We start from the raw sequence: 26,853 nt of genomic DNA on the forward strand, positions 1-26,853 counted from the left end.
TGTTAAGACCAATCTTGAAGAATGCCGAGACAAAGTGGGCCTGCTCTGAAAGTGCTGAGTGGAAGGAGAATTTTTGAATACAACAAAGGGGAAGTCAGTTCTCATGGAACAGCTAAATGAATCATGTCTCAAGTTGGAATTTGTCATTGAGAATGACACCCAGGAGCCCTCTGTATACTTCAGGGAAATCCCATAAAATGCCTAATGAAAAACTTGTATTTTAGAGTTAAACAACACAGAATCAAATAACAAAGCCAGAAGGAATGCATTCTCAACACAGCCGTGTACATTAAGAATTGGATGACATAAATAGTCCCGAAAAGCTTACTAAAGAAAGTGTCCAGGGTAGAACCATCTCCTGTGTAGAAAGAAAGGCAAAGTTAAACTTCATCAAAACTTCCTGGAAATATAACTAGATTTCCTGTAATCCTGGCGAAGGGATTATCTCTGGATAACCAGCAGAGAGCACGAAGCTTCTAAAACTAGCAAAAAAAATAAATAAATAAAAATAAAAAAAATAAAACTAGCAAAGGAGGTATTCCCACAGCACCCCAAGTGAAATCACTGTGGAAAAGAACTAGCAGCTCGGTCCCTGAGATCACTACAAGAGAATGTTTGATTTCCCATGGCAAGCCTAATTGTGACATGAACAGCTGTCAACAACAAAATTAGAAGGATCTGTCATTCTAGGGAATTTATCCACATTTGCTTGTCCTATTTCTTCACCGTGGCTCAAGAGAGTGTTTTCAAAGAATTCTTCCAGTAAAGGTTTTCATTATTCAAAGGGGAGACACTCAAGTTATTTGACTTTATATGTTATAAATGAGGGGCTTCCCAGGTGGCTCAATGGTAAAGAATCTGCCTGCCAATTCAGGAGACTCGAGTTCGAGCCCTGGGTCAGGAAGATCCCCTGGAGAAGGAAATGGCAACCCATTCCAGTATTCTTGCCTGGAGAATCCCATGGACAGAGGAAACTGGCAGACTATAGTCCATGGGGTTGCAAAGAGTCAGACATAACCGAGCACACATTCATGCTATACATGAGATACATTTGTATCAGTAACAAGAATCCCAAACAAATGTTTCTTGAATGACAAATTCAAGGACATGAAAATATCTGGGACATTTCTTTGATCCAGAAATCATTCCATGTTGAATATAGTCGATTCTCATTATTTGCAAAGTTATGTTCTATAAGTCACTGCAGACCCTGAATTAGCAAATACTGAACCATTGCTCCTATGAGAAATACAGGGTTAGGTTCCAACAAGCTTTTTTTTTTTTTTTAATCGGAGTATAGTTGCTTTATAGTGCTTTATAATGTGTTAGTTTCTGTTAAATGGCAAAGTAAATCAACTATACATAGATGCATGTCCCCTCTTTTTTGGATTTCCTTCCCATTTAGGTCACGCACTGAGTGGAGTTCTCTGTTCTCTGCAGTAGATTTTCATTAGTTATCTATTTTATACATAGTGGTGTATATATGTCAATCCCAGTACCCCAATCCATCCCACTCAGCCTCTCCTTCAAGCTTTTTGTCACATTTTCACCAACCAGTCAATGCATATAGCCTTGTTTTATGTGTCTCTCCTGAAAGACACCTTATTTGATACATATTATTGATTCATTGGGCTTCCCTGGTGGCTCAGAGGTTAAAGTGTCTGCCTCCAATGGGGGAGACCTGAGTTTGATCCCTGGGTTGGGAAGATCCCCTGGAGAAGGAAACGGCAACCCACTCCAGTATTCTTGCCTGAAGAATCCCATAGTTGGAGGAGCCTGGTAGGCTACAGTCCACAGGGTCACAAAGAGTCGGACACGACTGAGCGACTTCACTTTCACTTTATTGATTCATTAACATTGAATTCATAGTCAAGTGTACCATAACTCATACCTGAATGAAGTTTATCTAAAACACAGTTTTCTCCACAGGGCATATCATAGCCTTAGGAACTAGACAGAACTTCAACGCTACAGTTGGGGGCTGTTTTAAAAAGGGAAATCACCAAGTATTAGTAAAGCACACACAAAAAATGTGGCATTAAATATATCACCAAGGAGAAACTCATTTACAGTTTAAGAGCTGAAACAAGAAGGCAGAGCTTTGCCTTGTTAGACTGCTTCAGCTGGAAAGATGGACTTGGCCTCTCTGCCGATGTCTGCAGACATGTTTGAATTTTTATTTGGGGGGTTACAAATTAATTTTAATGAGTACAGTCTTCCCTCACTATCTGCAGGAGATTAGTTCCAGGAGCCTCTGCAGATCTCAAAATTGAATTCAATCTGAGTTTGGTTGAATTTGCAGATTCAAAACCGTGGATATGGAGAAGTGAAGTGAAAGTCGCTCAGTTGTGTCTGACTCTTTGCAACCTCATGGACTAAATAGTCCACGGAATTCTCCAGGCCAGAATACTGGAGTGGGTAGCCTTTCCCTTCTCCAGGGGATCTTCCCAACCCAGCAATCAAACCGAGGTCTCCCGCATTGCAGGCGGATTCCTTCCCAACTGAGCCACAAGGGAAGCCCATAGATATGGAGAGGATCAGTTTAAAGTGAAAGTGTAGTCCCTCAGTCACATCCAACTCTTTACAACCCCGTGGACTGTAGCCTGCCAGGCTTCTCTGTCCGTGGGATTTCTTAGGCAAGAATACTGGAATGGGTTGCCATTCCCTTCTTCGAGGGATATTCCCAACCCAGGGATCAAATCGAGGAGAGGGTCAACTGTAGGCAAATTCACAAAAACAGAATCCATAAGTAACGAGGATTGACTGTATATGTTGAAAATGGGAGTCAGGTTATAAGTCAGTCACTCTGATGGGGTAATTCTGTTTCACTGGTGGTTGTACTTGTTTAGGTTTCAGAGTCAGAGTGTTTTTGGAGATAAGAGTTCCATACAAAATGTGGAAGCCAGTGCACTGCGTGCTCTAGGAAGAAACTCCTTGTGTAACTTCCTAATCTTTCCATGGTTCTTCCAGGTGTTTCAGGGATGTGGCCAACCCAAACCTGCTCCAGCTCTCAGATCTGCTCGCTCAGCTCCTGAAAATTTTAATACACGATTCAGACCTTACAATCCTGAGGAAAGACCCACCACTGCTGCAGGCACGAGCTTGGATCGGCTGGTGAGTCCCCCGGATTGATGGTCATCATGGCCACTTTCTGTTACCAAGGTTATTCTTCAGAAGACGTGATGGAATTCTGAAAAAGTTGGTTGTAAAAGTCATTTCAGCCTTATATCTGCTCCTGATCTTAATTAGAATATTGAAAAGTAATGAGATCTTCCTTTTAGGTCAAGAATTAGGTTATTTAAGAAGTCTTATCGCTATTAATCCACTCATCCAATGACCAAATTTTCAACTCCATATTTCTTCTGAAATATTAATTTGAAGACTAAGTTACAATGTCTTCCAGAGATATAATTACAATAGCACATTTCTTATTCATCTACTTTAGTTATTTTTTTAATTATGATACAGTGTAACTTTATTATGAATGTTCCTTTTATGTAAAGTTTTCTGTTTGAAAATACCTTGCCAAAAGACTCCAAATCAATATTACTACTATTTTTTTTCTTTTTTGTGTGTATTTTAAAAGTTGACATCCTTAGAAATAGTCACTCTTTGATCCATTTAAATGTGTGTCAGGGGACCAAATATCTATCATTGAAGTCATTTACTTGGAGATTACAACCATAAATATAGTAAACATGATTTTTAATGTGTTTCAGACATCAAATTTTGCTATAAAAATGAAAAGCTCATAATTTCCAAGAAATACTGCCTGAATGTTTTCAATATAATTTATAGCAGTGTAAACAATTTATATACCTGTAATTGTTAGTGCTGTTAATGTTGCTTTGCCAATTATCTTGATGTAAAATTAACAGATAAAAGCCTTAAGGTCATAAACACTTGAACCACATCTGATTATGTCATATAAACTCAGATCTCAAGGGTTTCTGGTTATGAAAATACTTTTATTAGTCACTGTTATAAATTATCATTTTAGTTAATATCCATCTACAGTGTAGAACTTGGAAGATTAAATTGGTAGCATTTGACCTCATAATAAGTAATCTCAGCATTATTCTCTATAAAAATCAAATGTACTTACAACACAAAGGCCTATCCAGGAAGCTCCAATATGAAGGGGTAAGTGCAGTCATTAACCACTAAATTATGTTATAAATTTACTGTTTATTAGCAAGTAAAACTCCCTCTTCAGTGTAGGTTTTGCAAAAGGGATAATCTGCGTAATTGCTTCACCTTTGTACTTTACCTTAGTTATATCTATTGTCCATTCACAATTTCAGGAAAAGTTTAAAGTTAGTCACCTTTTTTCTTTTCAACAAAATGATGGTTTCATTAGATTCCATTGTTTGCATTCTCATTTTATAAATTCCTTTATATGCCAAGATCCTTTTAACCAAAGCACAGTTTATGAGTATGGGCTTGACCTACCCGTGTCTCTCTTTCCTTCTTTTTTCATTTCCTATTTCAGTTGGCTCTGCATAATTATTGAAACAATTCATGCTTTTCAGAATTTTTATAAATTCTACTTTCAGAACTAGGCACAATGCAAGATTAGTAAGTTTTTGAGATCTGCTGTGCAACCATTGTGCTATAGATAACAGTACTGTATTGGTTAAGAGGCTAGATCTCAGGTTAAATGTTCTTACCACAGGAAAATAAAATTGGAAAACAAGCGGAGAACATTATCCACTTAGTTAAAACTGCATTGATTTTGAACAATATAATGACATCTACGACTACTAATTAATTTTTTTGCCTTTGAAACAGAAGCACAGTCTTCTCTCCTCCCAGGAAAGATAAACACACACACTCACACACACACACACACGCACACACACACTCACACACACTCACACACTCAAACAAAGGAAGTAGAGCGAGAAAAGTGCTTTTCCCAAGGCAACAGTATTTGTACAACTCAGTACAGCTCGAATAAAACATCAACACTTTGAGAATTTTATACAATGCCTAAAATCTAGTAGATATGAAAATTGGAATTGGAACCTTTTCTTTTAAAAAGGAACTTCACTGGTCATCCTCAAAATGCCCCAAATATAAGAGTCTTGAGAAGTCCTGGAAAATAGCAAACTGATTTAAGATCTTCTATTTTATGCACCCCTAAAGAATATTTAATCATTTTTTAAAAGAATTAGTAATGGTTAATCATATCATGAGGAAAAAACAAAGACTAAACTCAAGAGATACTCCCCTGGAGAAGGGAACGGCTACCCACTCCAGTATTCTGGCCTGAAGAATTCCATGGACGGAGCAGTTCATGGGGTCGCAAAGAGTCGGACATGACTGAGCGACTGACACTTTCCCTTTCAAACTCAAAGTACATAAGGACCAGAGTCAGTGTATACAAATCCAAATCAATAAGCCAATTTTATTCTAAAATATTCTCCAGTGGCATGTAGTACTTACTTCGTCATAGGTGTAGCTCCAGGCTCTATAAGGGAGAATGGCAGTTTTATTAATTTCTTATTAAATTAAATTCTGATTCCTCTCAGATTGTAAGAAGCAAAAATTGGTAATTCACAGCCAGTCATAAACCAACCTGGAGCTACTTTTCCACCCCTAAGGCCAAGGAACTGCTTCCCTGTCAACAGGAGCGAGACAAGGTTATTCTTGAGAAACACAAGCTAGCTCCAAAGCTAACATCAGAATCTCCATTTGCAGCCATTGTTTCCTCCAAAGCTTTCTTTCCTTTGTGCGGTCAACACAGCTCTGAATAGCGAAAAGGTTGGAGCGGTTCCCTTGGCCAGACAGGGCTGGGCATCAGTCAGATAAAATCATCTTCAAGATGCATGTGTAGGTGAAGGGTCCTGCTGGGTCTGACATATATTACTGCCTATTTTGAATGTTTATGAACAAATCTCGTGTTACCTACTCCTGTTTTAATTTTCTCCTGCAACGATGTTTCCTGAATATTTATAAGAAGCATGTGTCCCCAAAAGGAAGGGTAATTGGAAAAGACTTCCTTTAATTTCTCTCAGTGTTTCAGCAGAGGACACGCTTCAAAAGGACAGCAACTGAAAGACCATCCCAATCACCCTACCCCTTTTGCCAAAGTGAAAATGACTTAACTGTAAAACTTGGAGAATCACTTCTTACTACAATTTAAAATTAGTACCTGTGGCATTAACTTTGGGTTCCATCGGTAAATGTTCTTATACCAGCTATTATAAAGCTATTTTTTATGTGAAGTGGTAGTTATGGGGATTGTTTTTAGAAGTAAATCTCCTAATCCCCAACTGGGTAAACTGCCTCTAAACCTTATATAAAATAATTAAAAACAAAACTCTCTCTTTAAAATATATCAGTAGCAAAAAAATATATATATATATCAGTAGCATCATTTAGTCTCTTCTTACCTTTATAAAGCAGTCAATCTTTTATATCATTAGGAAACACTCCATATGTTCCTCCAAATTTATACTGGCAAAAAAAAAAATTGTTTAGATATAGCTTTCAGACATGCTATTGTAAAGTAATTTTTATCACCCCATAATGAATGAATATCCTTATATAAATCCACTGCTGATGGAAAGCTGACTCATCAGAAAATACTACAGTCCTTCCTGCTATGGTTTGTTCAAGGTAAAAATGCCATCAACTAAACTGATTAACAAACTGGTCCCGTTATCATGTGTCTCTTTCCTATCACCCACACTCACTCTAGTAGTCCTTCTGTCCCAGCCCACTGTTACGGATTTTCAATTAAATAGACCAGGGGTGTTCATTTGAAATCAGGAAGAGATTGATTCTCTTTCTTTTTTTCTTAAATTTACATTCTGTGAATTCTCTTAATAATTTAGTGCAAAATAATTATTTCTTTAGAGAAAATTTCACCCAACCGTCACTGAAACTATAGAGTGTAAGAATAAATCAGCATAAAAATAGCTGGATTTTTAAGATCTGCCCACAGCGCAGTGTTTCAGGTCATCCTCTGTTAAGGATGGTTAGTTGTACGGCTCAGAATATTACTGTACAACATGCTATACAACCCCTGGACACGCTTGGGCAGAAAATGTCAGTTATTTTACTCCAGCTGATTCGTTAGAGCAAAAGTAATAATACAGTAAATTGTGTGTCTTAGCAGAATACGTTTTATTAAAGTAGATAAAAAAAAAAACTGGACTTGAAAGTTAATTCAATCAAGTTGGCAATGAGTTAGACCAATGGGTCTCCAGTAAGTATTCAACACCATGCCATGTATGCAGGTTCTTGAATATTCTACTTGTCATTCTGAGGGAATTGGGAGTGGTGGTGGGTGGAATGCTAGTCTGCAAAGCTAAACATTATACCTGTGCTGTACTATTATGTATAGAATAATCTCTCTTTCTTTTTCCTTTGAATTTGTTTTCCTCTTGCTTCCCAGAGGATTGTGTGGAGGACAATGCAACATAGTGTAAGCTTTGGTCTTCTTATTCTTCTTCTCATCCCCATTTGTCTTTGTACAGTTGTTCCAGGGAGTTCCTGAGAAATCCCGCCTCCACTTCCTCTTTCCAAATTGTCCAGAGAGCGAACATTGAAAACTGTATGTGACCAGTGGGTTTAGGAATGTCCTCTCGGCTTGGTATTTATGGTTAAGGACATTTGTGGTTTTCTCTCTCAATGGCAAGGTTTTCAGTCTCAGCTTTGTGGAAGACTAGCTCATTTGGTGGCTGATTTAAATTCTGTCCCTACATTCAGAGTATGTGTAGCCTGCCTGAAAAACTCTCTCTTCCCTGACAGAATATATTGGATTTTTTTTTTTCTTGTGCTGAGCAAATAATTACCTCCCTAATAATAACAACAAACCAACATCAACTCTCATGCATAAGGAGCTAATTTTTCCATTAGCTGGGGACATAGAGAATTTAGGGGGTAAGGAATATTGGTGATACAGCTTGTTTATTTTTTTTCTCCTACTCAAATTTACTGATGAGTTTTATTGCATTTAGGGAGAGACCATTGGGTATTTACTGTGACAGAGCAATTTGTATTGGAGATGAGGACAGGCACACCCAGGTTATCCTACCTGACTTTCCCTATTAATCATAATAATCAAATAGTTATGTGATCCAGTGGTTTTTGTAATATCACTCCATGCTGGTCCTACCACTTCAGAAAGACCTGAGCCCTCCTTAGGATCATGGACCTGTACGAGAAGATGCCTCTCACCTGATGAATTCATTTATTCATGCAGTACACCTATGTCATGATGCTACACGCCTATCTGACCCTCAATTCAGGCAATGGCAACACTATGTCTAAATTTCCTCCTCTCAAATTCATGTGTTTAAAAGAAAATGTCCTCTGAGTAGTATCCCTATTCATCATTCCAGGTCTCGGAGCCCAGGGCAGTTTGGATAAGGGAAAAAAGGTTAGAGGTAAATCTGAAAGTTTAGAGGTAAATCTGAAGGAAGGTACTCCTTCCAGAAGTACTCTGGAAGGGAAGATCTTGAGGAAGGAACAGGAAATACAGATAGCCTAAGGTCTCCTGGTGCTAAATGAAAAGTGGGAGAAGAAAGCATCAGTGGTGGGACAAGTCAGGGTTCTATTACTTTGGTCCACTTGACAAAACTCGACTGCCTCCAGTTGACAGAATGTGCCAACCCTCAGCAGCATTCTCTTGGTATCTCCAGATTGTCTGGCAGTTGACCAAGTCCAACCTCCTTATCTGATAGTCATCATGACCCTCAGGGTTTTCCCCCAAGAAGAATAATGTCCTTAAACATGTTGGAAAGAATGTAAATCATAATATCATCTCCACCCACTCCCCAACTGTGCTGGACTTCTCTGCTTGTCTCCTATAATACTCTTTAGTTAGGCTCCCCCAAATCAGATGTCTATTATTGGATATGTTTCTTCCAGAAACACAATGCAGTTCCTGAAATGTATGAGCGTGCCACAGGTGTTAATATTAATAGGTATAAATTTAAGTACTTAGCAAATATCACCAAGTCCTGGGAACCCGAACACTTTTCTTATGGTTCGGAAGCAAAATGGACAAAGCAACTCGCATTCTGGCTGCCGTTTCCTGCCTGATGGTTAATCCCAGTTTCGGAATAAAATGCTGCTCATAAAAATGTTCTTGCATGCCTCTTTGGGACCATTTTGGTGTGATTTAGGAAGTCTTGGTTGTAAGGATGAGGGAAACTGTCTGTTGTTCATTTTAAATTGCCATGGCATTTCATTGTCACCTCAAAGGATTCTGCATCCGGCTAATCCACTCTTTTGCATTTCAAAAGGATGTCAGGCTGTGTTTAAGAAACTGCTTTATTATCTAGAGCCTCAGCTGCTGTCTTTAGGTGAAACTGATATTTTCCATCTTCCACCTCGGCAACAAGACACAGACACATGTGGAGATAATACATACACACCCTCAGTCTTTGAGTGGCCCAAACAGGAGAAGCTAAAACCTCAGTAACAACAGTAAACCAGATTCTGCGCTTTAATTAGTTTTCTAAAGATAAATGGGTCAAGGCCAGATTGGCTTTCAGTCTCTGCTGCAGCTGAATAAATTATGCCCCATTCACCCCAGCAAACAAACAGCTACTGCTCAACTCCGTTCAGACTGTGAACTGCTCAGTCCTGCCTGAACTTGCTGTATCTGTTGGCTGCAAACCCCCCACGGAGACACCCTAGTTTCCTTTTCAGTGAACCTTTGGCAATCACAGCAGCAAAATACAACAAGCTTTCAAAGCAGGGAGAAAATACAAAACATTAAAGCCAAGCCACCCAACTTATTCGGTCTCCATTTCTGCTCTTCTCTGGGCAACACCAGCAGCATGTCATGGTCGGGGAGGCCTCCCAATACAGTTTTTGTTTCATGTAGAGGCTTGTGGTTGATGAAGCCCAAGTGGGGAATGTCATCAGACGCACATGTAAAATGATGGCTTATCTCTGGGATATTCAGCATCTTCCATGGGCTTGGAGGAAGCACACATCTAATTCAATGATATGCACTGTTGGAAACCTGGATGGAATGCCTGCCCCTTCTGTGGAATTTTCAGCTCACACCCAATGGACAGTGGACTGTTTTTCCATCCTCGGGAAACTCTTCCTTCAGGAACGTGGAAGAACAGTGAAAACAGGAGAAGCAGAGACCTTTCTTTCAGCTCAGGCAAGGCTGTGTTTAATTGTATCAGGCTGTATGCCGTGGGGAGAAACGTCCACTCTGCTGGCTACCTTAGTCCCTGAGAGATACCGAAGCCCATTCCACTCCACTGCTTCAAGACACATACAGAGTCTCATGTGGATTCCAGCAATGAAGTCAGGCCACACGTTTTAAAGGGGGAAAACTTTTGCACAGCTTGCTTTAGGTACAAATGGTCTGAAATCATTTGGGGGGTAATTTTACCGACAAAACTACTTTCAACTCTGTTTCTAAACTCTCCTTTGTCCTCAGAAACATTTAAGCAAGAGCTTTGCTGACCTCTATGTCATAAAAATGAAATGTTACACTTTCAGACCGCAAATATGGCTATACAGATTTTATGTCTATTTTATGGTATGTTGATATGCTTATTTTCCCCTTCAGACATGAAGTTTTCTTTCAGAATGCCTGACTTCAGCTAAACCCAAAATGATTGTGTTCTATGGGTATCAATCAATCAATCATGTATTTATTGAGTTCTCCTCCGTGGGGTAGCGCTTAGTAAAACTAACTAGCATATACAGTCTCCATCATCACATGTTGTTAGTGCTAGCATCATCAAAAAGGCAGAAGTAACCATTTGCAAAATAACATTGTTTATCAAACCAGTTAGACATACCAGGTTTCCTCCAGGGAAATGTATCTAATACAGAGTGTCATAAAACGTTAGCCTAGAGGAAGTAGGAATTTGATTTTGTAATCTGAGATAGACTACCCCAATAAAGAATATGTGGAAGTCATGTTAACAAATAGGGCTTCCCAGGTGGCTTAGTGATAAAGAATCCAGCTGCCAAGGAGGAGACGTGGGTTTGATCCCTGGGTCAGGAAGATCCCGTGGAGAAGGAAATGGCAACCCACTCCAGCATTCTTGCCTGGAAAATCCCATAGACAGAGAGGAACCTGGCAGGCTACAGTCCATGGGGTTGCAAAGAGTCAGACATGACTTGGCAACTAAACAACAAGAGTGTGAACAAATGAATCATCATTGACCACATATGCACATTGAAAATATTAAACAAATGTGACATCTTTGATTTAGGCCGTATCTGATAGCTTGTCTTCCTTTCTGAAGCCAGAAGTCTTCGCCCCATATTTTAAACAAATTAAACAAAAATGTTGTCGGTTCTGAACTGACGGGATGAAAAAGTTAATATCTGCACACTCATTTCCATTACTTGTGCTTTATTCATCTATATAGTAGGTGTTTTCAGTGACTTGATGATGAAAACCTGAACAGACAAGTCATACTAAACTGCCCAAACCATACCATGTAAAATATGTGTTCATGAGCGGGATCAGTGGACATAGCTCTTCCATTAAATTATTGAGAAGCTTATGGAAAGGCTGCAGTCATTTTTCTCATAGCTGTCTGAGATATTTGCACCATGACTCCCAGATGTGATGTTCAGGCTTATGAGAGATAGAGCTGAGGAAATGGGATTTTTTTCATAAATACTAGTTTTGATGTATTTTCTGTATAATCAATCAGCTTTTAACTGACTCTAGGGCCTATGGAATACATTTTAAAGCACTGGGAATTTGGCTATTCCCATAACATACTTGGACACTCTTTACTGCCAGCAGTAAACCTCAGGCATAAACATTGTGGAGAAAACCAGATGAAAAGAAACCTGTTTGAGTGAAAATTGACTTCTCTTGGTAAAGGCTAAAGGTAGAAACATATCTGCAATACACAATAATTTTATTACTTAAGTTCATTCATGGTCATTATCGTCAAAGGCTCTGACTTCATGGGTATTTTCTTGCATCTAAAAGACTGACCAAGCTATTAGGAAAAAAAAAAAAGACAGGCTGACAGTAAATGAATGAACCAGCAGCTGTAGCAGCACCACTTATATTGCTGGCTAGCAAATAATTTTTTGGAAGTTGGGTTTGTGTAATATCTTTAGAAGCTTTTCCAATACTGTATTGATCTGGAAGGGCCAAGCCAGATCCTGAAGCAATGACAAACACCCCCAGAATGACTCACAAAAACACAAGTTTATTTCTTGTTGGTACCACGTGCCCACCGTTGACTTGACTGCGGGTCAGCCACACACGGTCCGCACTCTCCCTCCAGGACTCAGGGTGACAGAGCAGCCATTATCTGGAGCTTCACCCTGGAGTAAGAACTGGCAGCCCACTTCAGTATTCTTGCCTGGAAAATCCCGTGGGCAGAGGAACCTGGCGAGCTACAGTTTATGGGGTCACAAAGAGTTGGACATGACTGAGCGACTGAGCACATCGCCTGTTGCAGCGGCAGGGGGTAGAGAGAACGTGGCAAGGGGGCTGTCAAGTCTCCGCCCGGAAGGCCCGCAACACCGCGTTTCCATCTGGTCACGTGACCAAAGCAGGTCACGTGACCGAGCCTGCGGTCCAGAGGGCAGGAACATTTGTCCTTCTGTGTCACGCACAGACTGAATGGACACGTTTGTAAACAGAAACATTGTCAACCTCAAACACAGATGACCAAGGCAAGATTTTTTTTTAATGAAGTTTTTGTTTAGAGCTAAAATGGCCCAGTTGACCACTCTTTTCAACACCTTCCGGCCTTTCCAGGTTTCCTTGAGGCAGCTGCCCAGAACCCAGGTTCTCCGAGGATCATGACTTAAAACTGCTGGAGGATCTAGTATCTCTTCTGCTTCTATCATTTTTTAAAATTTATTTTATTTTTTTGGCCACACCACAAGGTATATAGGATCTTAGTTCCACAACCAGGGATCAAACCTGTACCCCCTGCATTGAGAGCATGGAGTCTTAACCACTGGACCTCCAGGGAAATCCCAAGGCAAGATTTTTAAATTGATAAAAATCGGTTCATTACTCTTTTCAACTCTGAGACAAATCTTATGTGAAAAAAAGAGAAAAATTCATCACTCATTCAACAACTGTTTATTGTACTGTAACAGGAGCCAAGTATAAATGACTAGAACATAATCAAAGAGCTCACAACACTTTGGGGGATGGCAGACAAACTTAGCCTTAACCTAAGTCAGACTAGGTACTGGTCAGGAGTGCATTTTAAAGTTATAGAAATGGAGGAGAATTCTAAGTCCTTGTTACAAAGGGAATGTCTACCTTGCCCTAGAAAGCTAGCTTCCCTTTCCAAGTCTGGTTGATTTTTAGCATTGGATGGCTGTTTCTCCTACCTGAACTTCAAATTCAATCATCATTCAACCAGAGTTGAATGGGAGTTGAATGGGAGTCCTACCCCAGTATCCGATCAAGTCAGTGTCTCAAAGGAGGATGAAGAAGCTGTTACCAATGAGTAGGAGAAAAGGAGCAATAGGAAAACAGAATGAGCAAAGCCTTTTTTATTGCCAGCATTTAAATGTCTTTCAGATCCAGACTGTATATTTTTTAAATGAGCCTTGGATATTGGATACTGTGAGTGCTGCTCTTGTCTGACTTGATGTCATGTTTGCTTAGGCAAAGCAATTTTTCTGCTCTTCTCCTTTCTGGGTCAACCTAGTTGGAGCAAATCAAATTGTTCTCTCTTTTTCTCCCTTTCATACATCATCATTTAAGATCACCAAGAATTTGAGTTCCAGAACCTGCCCTTGTCTCCTTTTACAATAGCTGTTTATTTCTGAACAGCATTCATGAAGGAGAGCACTTTTCGCAGGTTAATCAGGCAAATTGCACAGGCTGACAGCGATGGTAAACTTGAAATGAAAATATCAGGAATGTGTGTGTCATTAGCTTCGGGGTGGAATTATTTGCAAAATCATAGAGCTCTGATTTAGCTGGAAGAAAAATTATAATATAAATTCATAAATTATTTATGGGTAATGAAGCAGGAAAACAATGACTTTGTAAGTTTTATTCTAAGGGATTTGAACCTAAGATAACTCCCCAAAGCAGGCTGAATTCATTTCAATGAAGAATACTCACCTGGGCACTTGAAAAAGCTGAACTTTTCCTTTGCTTGCTCTTTGCGCCTCCTTGAGTGCTAGAGAAAAGGGGTAAATACATAGCAGCTAGACCAGCTCTGGGAAGAAAACAGAAAGGTAGTGAGCTGCCTTAATTGATCTCCTCACATAAAATCCAAAAACCCAGGGGCTGTCTTTAGTGAGACATGTCCTCATGAAAATGTTTCCAGTTACTCAGAAAAAATCAAATCTTCTTTATACAGCAGTCTTCAAGGAACAAGAAATATTTCATTAGGATTTTAATAGTGAGGGCTCAAGTGAAAGAAACTCCATCTTCTTTTGTCAACCTTTATCCTCTCTTGAAAAATAAATAAAATATGATATATATATATATATATATACAGTAGTTTCATTTTTAAAAAGTCTTTCTCTATTGACTTTGGAGAGTTAGAAATTAAAGGAGTCCTTAGGAAGATTTTTTTATTTAATTTTTTTGGAATATCGTTTATTTAGAATGTTGCATTAGTTTCTGTTGTACAGCAAAGTGAATCAGTTATACATACACACATATAACTACTCTTTTAGATTATGTTCCTGTGTAAGTCACTACAGAGCATGGAGACTAGTTCCCTGTACTATACAGTAGTTCCTTATTAGTTACCTATTTTATATATTGTAATGTGTATTCCCAGGTGGCTCAGGGGTGAAGAATCCACCTGCCAATGCGGGAGATGTGGGTTCAGCCCCTGATCCAGGAAGATCCTCTGGCAGAGGAAGTGCCAACCCACTCCAGTATTCTTGCCTGGAGAATTCCATGGACAGAGGAGCCGGGCAAGCTATAGTCCATGGGGTTGCCAAAGAGTCAGACACGACTTAGGGACTCAACAGCAACAACAATGTGTATATGTCAATCCCAGTCTCCTAATTTATCCCTCCCCCACTTTTTTTGTGATATGCTTTGAAGACATTAATTTGCATAACTCTGATATGACAAGGATGGATTGTACGTGTGTGTTTATTTTTTTAATTACAATATACTTCTTGTGTAAGTGAAAAACCCAGAGATTTGCTACAGTTATTTATCAAATTGTAGCTGAAGCATGATACTTTTATATAAGCTTCTATGACTCATGACTACTTTTTAAAAAAATTTATTTATTTTTAATTGAAGGATAATTGCTTTGCAATATTGTGTTGGCTTCTGCCATACATCAGCATGAATCAGCCATAGGTATACATATGTCCCCTCCCTCTTGAGCCTCCCTCCTACCTCCCACCCCTTCCCACCCCTCTAGATTGGTACAGAGCCCTGGTTTGGGTTCCCTGAGTCATATATCAAATTCCCGTTGGTTATCTGTTTCACATATGGTAGTGTATATGTTTCCATGCTACTCTCTCCATCCGTCCCACCCTCTCCTTCCCCACCGCCTGTGTCCATGAGTCTGTCCTCTACGTCTGTGTCTCCATCGCCGCTGCTGCTGCTAAGTCATTTCAGTCGTGTCCGACTCCATGCGATCCCATAGACGGCAGCCCACCAGGCTCCTCTGTCCCTGGGATTCTCCAGGCATCTCCATTACTGCCCTGCAAATATGTTCATCGGTACCATCTTTCTAGATTCCATATGTATGTGTTAATGTATGATATTTGCTTTTCTCTTTCTGACTTACTTCACTCTGTATAATAGGCTGTAGGTTCAGCTACTTCATTAGAACTGACTCAAATGCATTCCTTTTTAGGACTGAGTAATATTCCATTGTGTATATGTACCACAACTTCTTTACCCATTCATCTGTTGATGGACATCTAGATTGCTTTCATGTTCTAGCTATTGTAAATAGTGCCTCAGTGAACATTGGGGTACGTGTGTCTTTTTCAATTTTGGTTTCCTCAGAGTATATGCCTAGTGATGGGATTGCTGGGTCATATGGTAGTTTTATTCCTAGTTTTTTAAGGTGATTCATCACCACTTTATAAAATTCAGTGACACCCAGTGGTGAGCCAGATGTGACCACCAATTTCCAGTGCTCCCTCATTCCCTCTTATCGTATCCTTTTCTAAACTTAACCTGCCACAGGAAAGTGTCATAGCTCCCTGCCTCCTGGAGGAGTAGCAGGGAAAAGATGGGATAAGATGACCCTTGTCAGAATAGTCTTCAAATCTTATATATTTTTACTGATTTTTTTGGGGGGGAGGGTAGTTTTGTTCCACCAGTTGCTAGGAGAGCTATTTTACTGTGCAGGAAGATTAATCTGTTTCTCCATGTTGTTCTATTTTTATCTCATATATTTGGAGTCTATGCTTATAGTTACAGTTTTATCTTCTATGCACCTTGACCTTGTCATCATTATATAGGAATCCCTTGTGTCTAGTAGTATGAGTTGTAGTTGTTTGCCTTAATATCTATTTCTTTCTGATATTAATATAGTTACACCAGACTTTTACTAATATTTGACTGGCATGTCTCATTTCACATCTTCACTGTCAACTTTTCTGAAATTTTGTGGTTTAGTTATGCCTCTTGTAAACATCAGATGGCTGGATTTATATTTAAATCAAGACTCACAATATTTGTACTTTAATTGGTGCATTTAGTACATTTAAATGTACTGGAAAAACTAAGATAGTTGAGTTTATTTTTTCCATCTCATTTTGTGGTTTCTATTTGTCTCATCTATTCCAGTCTTATTTTTGCTTCTTTCTTATAGATTGATTGAGAATTTTTTTGTCATTCCACTTTTTTCTTCTGATGTGTAGAATCTAAATGCTTTATTTATTTATTTTAGTCCTTTAATAGTTGCTCTTGAAATTTTAGCATGTGTCTAGATATAACAAAATCTGAGTTTAATTAATCAATGAATATCTTTACCTTTCTCTGGGACAACACAAGGACCTCAAAACATCTCAGTTTTGATCATTTCCTTTCAAATTACATGCTATTATTATTGGATTATTTCTGTCTTATAATGTTTCTAATCTTACAAGATTTTAAATGATGGAATTTTGTATAGAGCCACATCTTACTGCTTTTTTGGTTATCATTCCTTCTTGCATCAAACTGTCCATCAGGAATCACTTTCCTAGGTCAGGAATACATACTACAGGACTTACTTTACTGAGGGTTTTATTTGAAAACATCTTTGTCTGCCCTCATTCCGGAGGGACATTTATGTTCCATACGTCATCCTTGATGGGACATTCCATTTCTCTGAGTACATTGCTCTTATATTTCGCTGTTTCCTGGTTTCTATCTCTGCTGCTGAGAAGCTCCTCTCAGTCCTTCTCCTGTAAGTAGTCTGTATTGTCTCTCGAGCTGCTTTGAAGATCTTCTTTGTTGTTCTGTAATTTTATTGTATTATGTCTAGATATAGATTTTTCCCCCCTTAGGATTTGCTTGACTTTCTAAATCTCCTAAGATCTCTTTCATTATCTAGAAAACTCTAAGCCTTTATCTTTTCAACATTGTCTCAACCTAGTTCCCTCTTTCTCTGCTCTTATTCTATAACCGATTAGACATGTCGGACGTTCTCCCTCTGTCCTCCATGTCTCCTAACCTGTCTTTGTCTCTTTCTACATTCAGAGTAATTTTTTTAGCTCCACCTCTCAGGTTATTATCTCTCCCTTCTGTTGTAAATAATCTCCCATTAAAAGCATCCACTGAGTTTCAACTTTAATGATTGTATTTTTCATTTGTAATATTTAGTTCTTTTTACATGCTTAGTCCTATGTTCAGTAGTTTCTTACTCCTTATTCAGTTTTTTAAACCCTACCTTTTTATCTTTGAACATGCTTATCCTACACTTTGCATCTGATACTTCTGATATCTGAAATGTTTGCTTGTCTCATCTGGTCTTTCAGCTGGCTTTTGCACATGGTGCTTTGTTTCCTTATATATCTTATATTCTATTTTATTGAAAGCCTTTGTGGCTTGTGGTAAAGGGTATTTCTATTTCTCTCTCCTACTAAGGATTTAACCCCTTGGAATTATAGCTTTTTGTGATATAGGCTGATGGCCTTGGGGAAGTCTTACACTTTAATATTCTGCCCCTTGCCACTCCCTGCAAATTTCTTAAAACCAAAACCTCAGGTCATCTGGGTCTGGAAGATGTTTTTAGGGCAAAAGTCAACCTTAACACTGATATTTTGTTTTTCTGGGTTCCTATTTCCACTTAGTTTGCAACAGCACTGGTCCACCCCCTGGCAGTTCTGCTGTGGATTGCAGAACTAGGGTGCATTAAGCTCTTTAGGAGGTTCTTCTACAGAAACTCAGAATTCTACCCAGGTCCACATTCTGCACCTTGGGGGCCCATGCTGATGCCTGCGAAGTGCTTGATGGACACCCGCTGGACAGGCTTGCCTGGGATATAAGAGTGTTCCATTCATTCTTTCACTGACTCAGGCCAACAGGGGGCAGACACAAGCAGAACAAGCAAGGAGTGTTCCGTGTCATAAAACCTGCATCCACGTCATGCAGACGAGGACTGCGGGCCTGAGAGTGAAGCCGGCCCCACACGGTTTAGTGATGAATGGCTTCCTTCACTCATTTTGTCCCTCCCAATCCCTCTGGGAGGCACTTCCCACTCCTCTAGGCACAACCCGTGTTTCTTTCCACATGGTATAACACAGATGCCGAAGCCAGGAGGCATTCAAGCAGAGCTCAAATTTCTGTGTGAGTCTCAGCCAATCACTTGACCTTATTGTGCCATTTTCTGATCTGTCAAATGGAACAGAAAAAAAAAAACAAAACAGTACCTATGTTATTCTGTTTAAGTGTTGACGATAGCTAACGGGCATAAATCTGGCTCAGGCATTGTCTGCACTAAGATTAGTTATCAATAGCATTATTGCTAATAATAGTGATATCAATAGGTTAGGTGTGACTGTTATCATTAATCAAACAAGAAAAATATTGTATTTCAAAGATTTCCATTTTTCATTGAGACTTGGTCTTTAACACAAAGCCGGTGGTTAAACCCCTTTGCCCAGGCCTTTGGTCTTTGCAGAAAGTGGCTGGTTCAGCTTCAAGCCTCAGCGTTGGAGGAGATGAAGGCTACAAAAAGTTTTGCTAGGAGCTGTTAGGAAGAGTCACAAAGGAAATGCTAACACTGGCATCTGCAGTCTAGTCCAATAAGCGAGCGCAGGGAGTGTCTCTCTAAGACACGTAGCAAGATGACCATGAAAAGTCCAAGGGTGAACGCTGGTGAAGCTGATAAGAGATTCGAGTCTATAAAAGTGTTTGGGAAGCAGGCAACTAAGTAGTAGATGAAAATAACCGAGAGGAATAACAGAGTAGGGGGCGGAAGGACGCACCCAGGCGCGGGTGACTCATTTCTGAGAGCAGGGTATGTCACCACCCAAGACTGCCACCAAAGGGCTTTGAAAAAAACATTCAGCCTAAGGAAGGAAGAAATCCTGGCAGAAGGCATGAAAAACCCAAATTAAGTGGCTGAATCGGATGCGAAGGAGAATAGCATCTGAAATAGCCTTTTTTTTTTTTAATTCACTTGAAGGTGAACACAGGGACAAGTCATCGACAGTAATTTATGTGTAAAATGAGCATAGTTTGGAAAGTAGATTTGACTGTGGAGAATGACAAGAAGTAGACCAAGGATCTTACAGCTGTGTTTTCTCTTCCCCCATCCTGATCTCGCTCCTTTTAAAAATAAAAGGAGAAACAAAGGCATCAAGTTGTGAAAGTTTGCCAGTGACCAAGGTGCCAGAGCTGGGACCCAGGTTTCTTATTTTTATCCCCATTTATATTCACCCAATTGCCCTACCTACCCGGCTTACAAAATATAATGTGGTTTCAGATTGAAGCAGGAACCCCTTAACAGTCTCTCCCGGTTCAATAAATAAGAAGAGTGCTCCACATTTATGGAGCGCTAAGAATAATAGATAAAGGGTTTTCACAGATTGCGCTCGTTTGCAATGCTTGAAACAACTGGAAATGGTTATTTGATGTTTCCCTTGAAAAGACTACCAGGGCCGGTTTTCTGTTTCCCAGGGGCCTAGTGCTACAATCCTCTTGGTATCTGTGATGTTTCTGCTGCCATCAAAGGTCAAACAAGAGGTGAACAGACATTTCAGTGATTTTGTCTCTTGTTTGTTGCCCGTGATACTTTCATAAGATCCTATGTTTGGGGGTGATAAAAAAGAAGGGGTGAAGGAAGGGAGGGGGAGAAGGAAGGAAGGGGAGGAATTTTCCTGCCTGACACGCAGAGCTATTTCTGGTGCCTCAAGCGACTTTACAGAATTCCATGATGAAACCTGGAGCTCACTCAAGCAAGATGAAGAAAGGATATTGGTGGGAGGATGAGGCAGAAGGCCATACGGTCTGAACGGTGACTGTGGTGAGAGTTTCCAGAACATTCGATCAATTGCCCTCCTAAGTTTACTTTTCACTCCATTGCTGGTATTTCTCAAAGGTTCTCAATCGTGGGAATTTGGGATTCAGGGTCCTCATTTTGTAAGCTCTTCCTATATAATAACAGCATTGTCAGGTAAATTATTTTTTGTTGAGCAGATGATTAGAAGTAACAGCTATGGCTCTATTGATTTAAAATGATAAGAGGCTTTCAGCATGTCATTTAAAATGCTTGTGGGAGTTATATGATGTCCCTCCAGGATTACTGACTTTGGGTTTAAAATTCTTACTACAGACTTTTGTCTTCTGTGTCCAAATCGTTGCATTCTCTTGAATTGTGGTCAGCAGTTTCTCAGCCCTTTTGAGTCACCATGACGCAAACAGGACTGAGATTTATCCAGAAACACCAAAGCCGTGTTTGGCTTTGGGTTGGCTCACACCAAGTCTAAAAACAAGACTGTTTGTTCAGGTAAGTAGAGCAGGATGCAAATGGAGCCCGAGGCCTTGATCCTTTTTAAAATGCTGGCTAAGGCCTCCTTCCTCACCATGAACTTTCCCACCATCCTCTCAAGAGGGTCACAAGAGGGTGGAGTGAGACAGCTTGGAGCCAAAGTGCAGATTCACCATCACTGCCAGGGAAAACTAATGTGAAATGTTTGCTCTGCGTTCAAGGGTCTTTTGAGTTGGAAGGACGTTAAAGCCCATCTAGTCCAATACCCTCATTTTACCAGTGGGGATGCCAGAATCCAGAGAGATGACGTACCTGATGCAGAAATCACACCAGCTTAACACTAAGCTATTTCTTTGCTTCTCAACTTCAGTTCAAGTAATACATCCAGAAAAGCACTTTTAAAAATAATGTCACCCTGGTTGTTGTAAGCCTGTTTTTAATGCTGTTTTATTTCACTAAGATCAGGAATTTTGGGCATTGAAATATGTGTGTGTGTGTATGTGTGTGTGTGTGTGTGTATATGTATATATATATATATATATAGAGAGAGAGAGAGAGAGAGAGAATAGAAAAGCCCACAAAAATTATAATCACAAAGAAAAATAAAAATGAATTTGTTGAATCCACTGCCACAGGAAGGTAGTTTTTTTCTCTTTTTATTTTTTTTTATTTTTATTATTTTTTTTTTGTCATACATTGATATGAATCAGCCATAGATTTACACGTATTCCCCATCCCGAAGTTTTTTTCTCTTAATAGATTTTTCAGACAAGTTTTCACTTCACAGCAAAAGTAAGCAGAAAGTATAAAAATTTCCTTATACTCTGTACTTCACATATACACAATCTCCCTCACTGTCAGCATCCTTCTCTAGCTGGTACGCTTGTGTCTTTATCTTGTTTTTTAGTCAAGTTTGTGCCCTTTGACCAACATCTTCCCAATTCCCCCAGGCCCTGCTAACCACCATTCTACCCTCTATTTCTACAAATTTGAGTGCTTTCAATTCTATACTTAAGTATATATATATATCCTACTGTGTATGTGTGTGTACTCATTGCTAAGTTGTTGCTAAGTCATGTCCAGCTCTTTGCGACCCCATGGACTGTGGACTGCCAGGCTCCTCTGTCCTTGGGATTTCCCAGGCAAGAATATCATACAGTATGATGATGCTTTCTCTGTCTGACTGATCTCACTAAGCATAATGACCTCAAATGCCTCAATATCCTTCTACATTGTGGCAAATAATGGCTAAAAAATACTCTATCAGGTGTTTGTTTGGAAACATCGGGTTTCCTTTCCAAAAAAATTCATTCGGGCTTTTCATAAGATGTTATAGAAAAATCTGAATGAAATTTTTTGGCTAACCCAATGTATATCATATCTTATACATATATACTGTATCTTCTTTATCCATTCATCCATTGATAGATACTCAGGTTGTTTACATGTCTTGGTTATTGTGAATAATGCTGTAATAAGCAAGGGAGTGCAGATATCTTTTTGATATCCCATTTTCATTTTCTTTGGATATATACCCAGAAGTGAAATTGCTGGATCATATGGTAGTTCAGTTTTTAGTTTTTTGAGGAAACTCCATACCATTTTCCATAGGGACTGCACCAATTTACATTCCCACCAACAGTTCACAAGGGCTCTCTTTTCACCATATCCTTAGCCTTCCTACCTCTGGTCTCCTTGACAATAGCCATTCAGCCGGCATGAGGTGATCAGTGTTACAGTTGTCATAATCGGCGAAACTACTTTGACTATCCTTGTCATCCAAGCTGATCTGAAATCAGCTAGCAGGAGGCATGCTATCTTAAAAGCTGCCATTTTCTAGTGAAAACACAGATGTAAGTCCTTCCAGCTTTCCTCTTTCCGTTCAAAGGGTAGGGAGAGAAGAACAGAGCAGATGGATAAAAATAAACGAGAGACTCTGTGATGCTCTCCAAACAGCCAGAACTAGGCTCCTGGGAGTCAAGACAATGAAGTCAGAGGAGCTTCTCCCCTCCTCTGAGACCATCTAGAAATGTGTGGGAAAAGGAGGGGCCACCTTCAGCTCCAACTCCTATTTCATCGGCAGTAACTTTCTCAGGGACTTTCTCATCAAAATCACATTTGCGATTCAGCTTCTACCCACATCAGAACGAGACAGCAAAGGTTCTCAGCATATCTCCAGGCTCACGTATGCCCTGGCGTGGACAAGACAGCGTGTGGTTTCTCCCTCCACATGCAGGATTCCAAGCATAATTTTAAAGAGCAGGGCCCACTGCCTTCTGCTGGAGCCGGCTGTTTATGTAGCTGTAAGACTGTTTTACTAGCTGTGTTTGTGGAGGTGCCTTTTCCTTCTGTGTCAGCAAAATTGCTGGGCCGATGGGGCTGGGGGCTGTTGGGATCTCATGGAGATGATTAATTACGGAGCATCAGATGTTCTACTCTTCCCGGCGCTGGGGGCCCCTTTCATCTCTTCTTTGAGGGGATACACTCTCCTCTCCTTCTTTCCCACTCTGTCCCCTGCATTCACACTTCCCCCCACTGCTCCCTCCCAGCGGTGGTTCTCGCCTGGAATTCTAGGCCACAACACAAGGGGGAAAAAAAAGGTGTTTTCATATCACGGTTAATTTACTGCAGTCAGAGCCAAAACAAAAACACAACATTCTGAAAATGCCAAGCTCTGGGGAGAAAGGTCTCCTTGCTAAACTGACACTGCCCTGTGACCCGGGACCCTTTTCAAGATGCTCACTGGTGCCCTAACATGGGGTGATCACATGGCCTGAAAATGTAGATTCAAAAGCGATTGGGTCATTTTCTTGGGGAAGGGAGAGAGTGTGGGGTATTTGTTTTTTTTCACTTGATTAACAGAATGTGTGATACCAAGTAAGCCGTGAGTGGTCACCGACTGTTTCTTATGGGATTGAGTCTAAGTGCAAATCATTTCATGTATATCTTCCTTTCCTTCAATAGTTCCAGTGCCTCCTCTTTGTAGGGCAGAATTGAGCTGAGAGGCTTCCTAGCTGTGAGAAGTAGGGCCACACTGTGCCCGTGGGGACTTTAAAATTGACTTCTCCATCTGAGCGTAGTGTACACCCTCTCCCTGATTTTGTTGGGAGAGAGAAGAACAGAGGGTTATCTTTCATGCTTCCTGGAGATAAACTACAAAGCCAGCAGAGAAAGATCTGTCACTAGTATCTCAAAGGTTCTCTCTGCCCACTAGACTGGCATTTCTGAAGATGTGGGACCTGATCTCCCCCGTCAGAAGATAGATTCCTGAAGACCAGCCCAGCGAAGGGGGATGAGCTGGGACTGAGGGGGCTGCTGGCCTGGAAATCGGGAGCCCTGGTTATGATCCCTCCTCTGCATTGCCTCACTGTGTGACCCTGCACAGCCCAGTTCCCCTCACCTGTAAAATGAACGACGGTCAGGCCAGTCCTCTAGAGCACCGTGACCTTGAGCTTCCGTGTCAGTGTGGAACGTGTGACCCCACTGAGCATCCACCAGTGGATTCTAGATCACACTTTGGAGCTACTGAGAAAGAACTCTGTGGGGCTGAAAAAAACGGAGCCCTCAGAGGGTTTTTTTTTCCTTTCTTTCTTTTTTCAGACCATCCAGCCAATGTCCTTTAGAGCTTGGCTCCTATTTCTTTGTGGTCCAAGAAGGAGTCCAGGAGGGACAGAGTAAAGAAACTAAATTAAATGTCCATAAGAATATCCCCAAAGAATAGAGGCATGGGGAAATTCACAGTTGAGTTTAAGCCTCTGAAAACATATGACAAAATGCTGAGTTCTCCCTGAAGGTTCAGTTGTTCTAAATTTTCACATGAGCTCACGGTGTTCCCAGGACCCCCAGACCCTGGCCTCTCACATCCTCTACCTAAAAGGATGAGGTTCCAGGAGTGAGTCTGCACCTTGTGTTACCCTCCGCAGCTGCCCTCTGCTTGCTCTGGGAGATGTTCGATTCCTCCCCCCGACCTTTCACTTCCTCTTTGAGGGGCGATGTCCCAAATTACAGAGCCAAGGTCTTCACCATAGGATCTGCAGAGGGTGAGAAAATAGATCTGCTCTTGAACAACCGTGGTTGAACAACTGTATAAATATTGTTGAAATCCATGGTTTTTTCCAGAAGAAAACAGCGTTCCACTCACAAAGTGGATTGGATGACTTCAGGAGACCCAGAAACTCTTGGGTTGTCCCGTGACTTCTCCAAAGCTGTTTTGCTTTTTGTTTTTTTCCAGCTCCTTCTTCTCTTACCTTGATCCTGTTCAGGACAGAAATCCCTGGGTTAGACATTTTGCCCATTCCCACAAATATGGCTTTTTGAACCTCCCAAGAGACAGAAAGGAACTCAAATGTAATTACTCAGCCTCTAAAATTTAATCATGTGGTGATTGATCAAAGGTTCTGAAGATGCTGCACATTTCTGAAGTGAAATGTGCCTTCTGAGAGGCTCCTTTGCTGTGTTGCTTTCATGAAGAAAGAAAGAGCTGTGAGAGGGAATTTCACACCAGGACCAAGGCTTGTGCTGTGACACCTATTTATCTGTGTTCCCTTGAACCGTGTTGATACCACTGTGTTTGAATAAGTTCAGTCTCATCTCTCTTCTTCTCCTCCTCCTTCATCTTTGCTGTTATCCTGGAAACTATATACCCTCTGCCTGTGTTTTCTAGCCTCATAACAATTTTGAAGATCATTTTCAAATATTAACAGGCAGGCAAAATTTTTACCTCACTGAAAACCCATGCGTGGCCACCTACGATGTGACCTTGTGTGAAGTCACTTCAGTCGTGTCCTACTCTGTGAGACCCCATAGACTGTAACCCGCCAGGTTCCTCTGTCCATGGGATTATCCAGACAAGAAGCCTGGAGTGGGTTTCCATGCCCTCCTTCAGGGGATCTTTCCAACCCAGGGATTGAACCCGTGTCTCTTATGTCTCCTGCATTGGCAGGCCGATTGTTTACCACTGGCGCCACCTGGGAAACCCACCATGTGACCTTGGGCAAGTCAATTCATTCCACTGAACCTCCAGTCCAGCAACTCTTAGGCTTGACTCTGTGTCAAAACTGCGGGACTTGAATAAATACTGCAGTCTGAGCTCTGTCTGCAGAGGAGCTGATGCGTCTGCTCTGGGACTGGTCCAGGTCTTCATACTTAGAAATCTCTCCAGGGTTTTTCAACGTGCAGCCAGGGATGCCAATCACTTCTCTAGGTCCTTGTTCTTCAACTGAGGATCTCAGGTCAGCAACATCAGTATCCCCTGGATGCCTGTAAGAAATGAAGATCCTCAGCACCCCTTCCAAGACCTACTGCCTCAGAATCTGCATTGCAGCAAGACCCCAGGTGACCCCTGGGTCCATCATAGTCAGAGAAGTACAGCTGTAATCCCTTGTCTGTTAATAGGGGATAATAATATGCATGACGTGGTGCATGCTTTTCCCCATGTAACCTCAAAATAATAGAGGAGAAACTGCAGGTATGGGCTCTTAAACCTGCTTCACAGACCTGTGTGAGCTGGTGGGTTTATTGTGTGTGTGGTGGGGGTCGGGGGGTGGGGGGATGTTCCTTTCTGTGATTTTCTTAAGACCTCTTAAGAAGCTGATGGTTAACATTTAAATGACCATGTAAAATGGTCCTATGAGTTTAATATGTCCCTTTGATCTGAGAAACTAGACTTCCTCGCCCCCAAAAAACTGTTTCCTCCTTTTTCTATTACATTTTAGTTTGACTTGGGGGCTATAAATCAACTCTAGTTGGAAGATGGATTTGAGGAACAATGCAACAAGGTTTTTAGTAAAGGATGGTGATTAGTAAAATAGAGGAACAATGGATGAGTGGAGCTCAAGCTGGTCAGACATGTTTGCTTACAAGGGATCAGCAAACTTTGGCCCACAGGCCATGTCAACTATTTGTTTAAATAAAGTTTTATTGGAGCGTAACCCCGCTCATTCAGTTAGATATCAGGTATCATCTATGCTGCTTTTGCACTGCAGCAGTGACACAGAGTAGT

At 40.6% G+C, this 26,853-nt stretch overlaps 1 protein-coding gene across 1 annotated transcript in view; it reads left to right on the forward strand.

The window, feature by feature from the left end:
* GPC6 (glypican 6) overlaps positions 1–26,853 on the forward strand; it is a 1,191,916-nt gene that overhangs the window by 1,093,094 nt on the left and 71,969 nt on the right. The window contains exon 6 of the mRNA XM_043892444.1: positions 2,971–3,114. Coding sequence (XP_043748379.1) covers positions 2,971–3,114 — 144 coding nt within the window. The remainder of the gene's footprint in view (positions 1–2,970; positions 3,115–26,853) is intronic.

Source organism: Cervus elaphus, chromosome 30 (genome assembly GCF_910594005.1).
Source record: "Cervus elaphus chromosome 30, mCerEla1.1, whole genome shotgun sequence".
Lineage (NCBI taxonomy): Eukaryota > Metazoa > Chordata > Mammalia > Artiodactyla > Cervidae > Cervus > Cervus elaphus.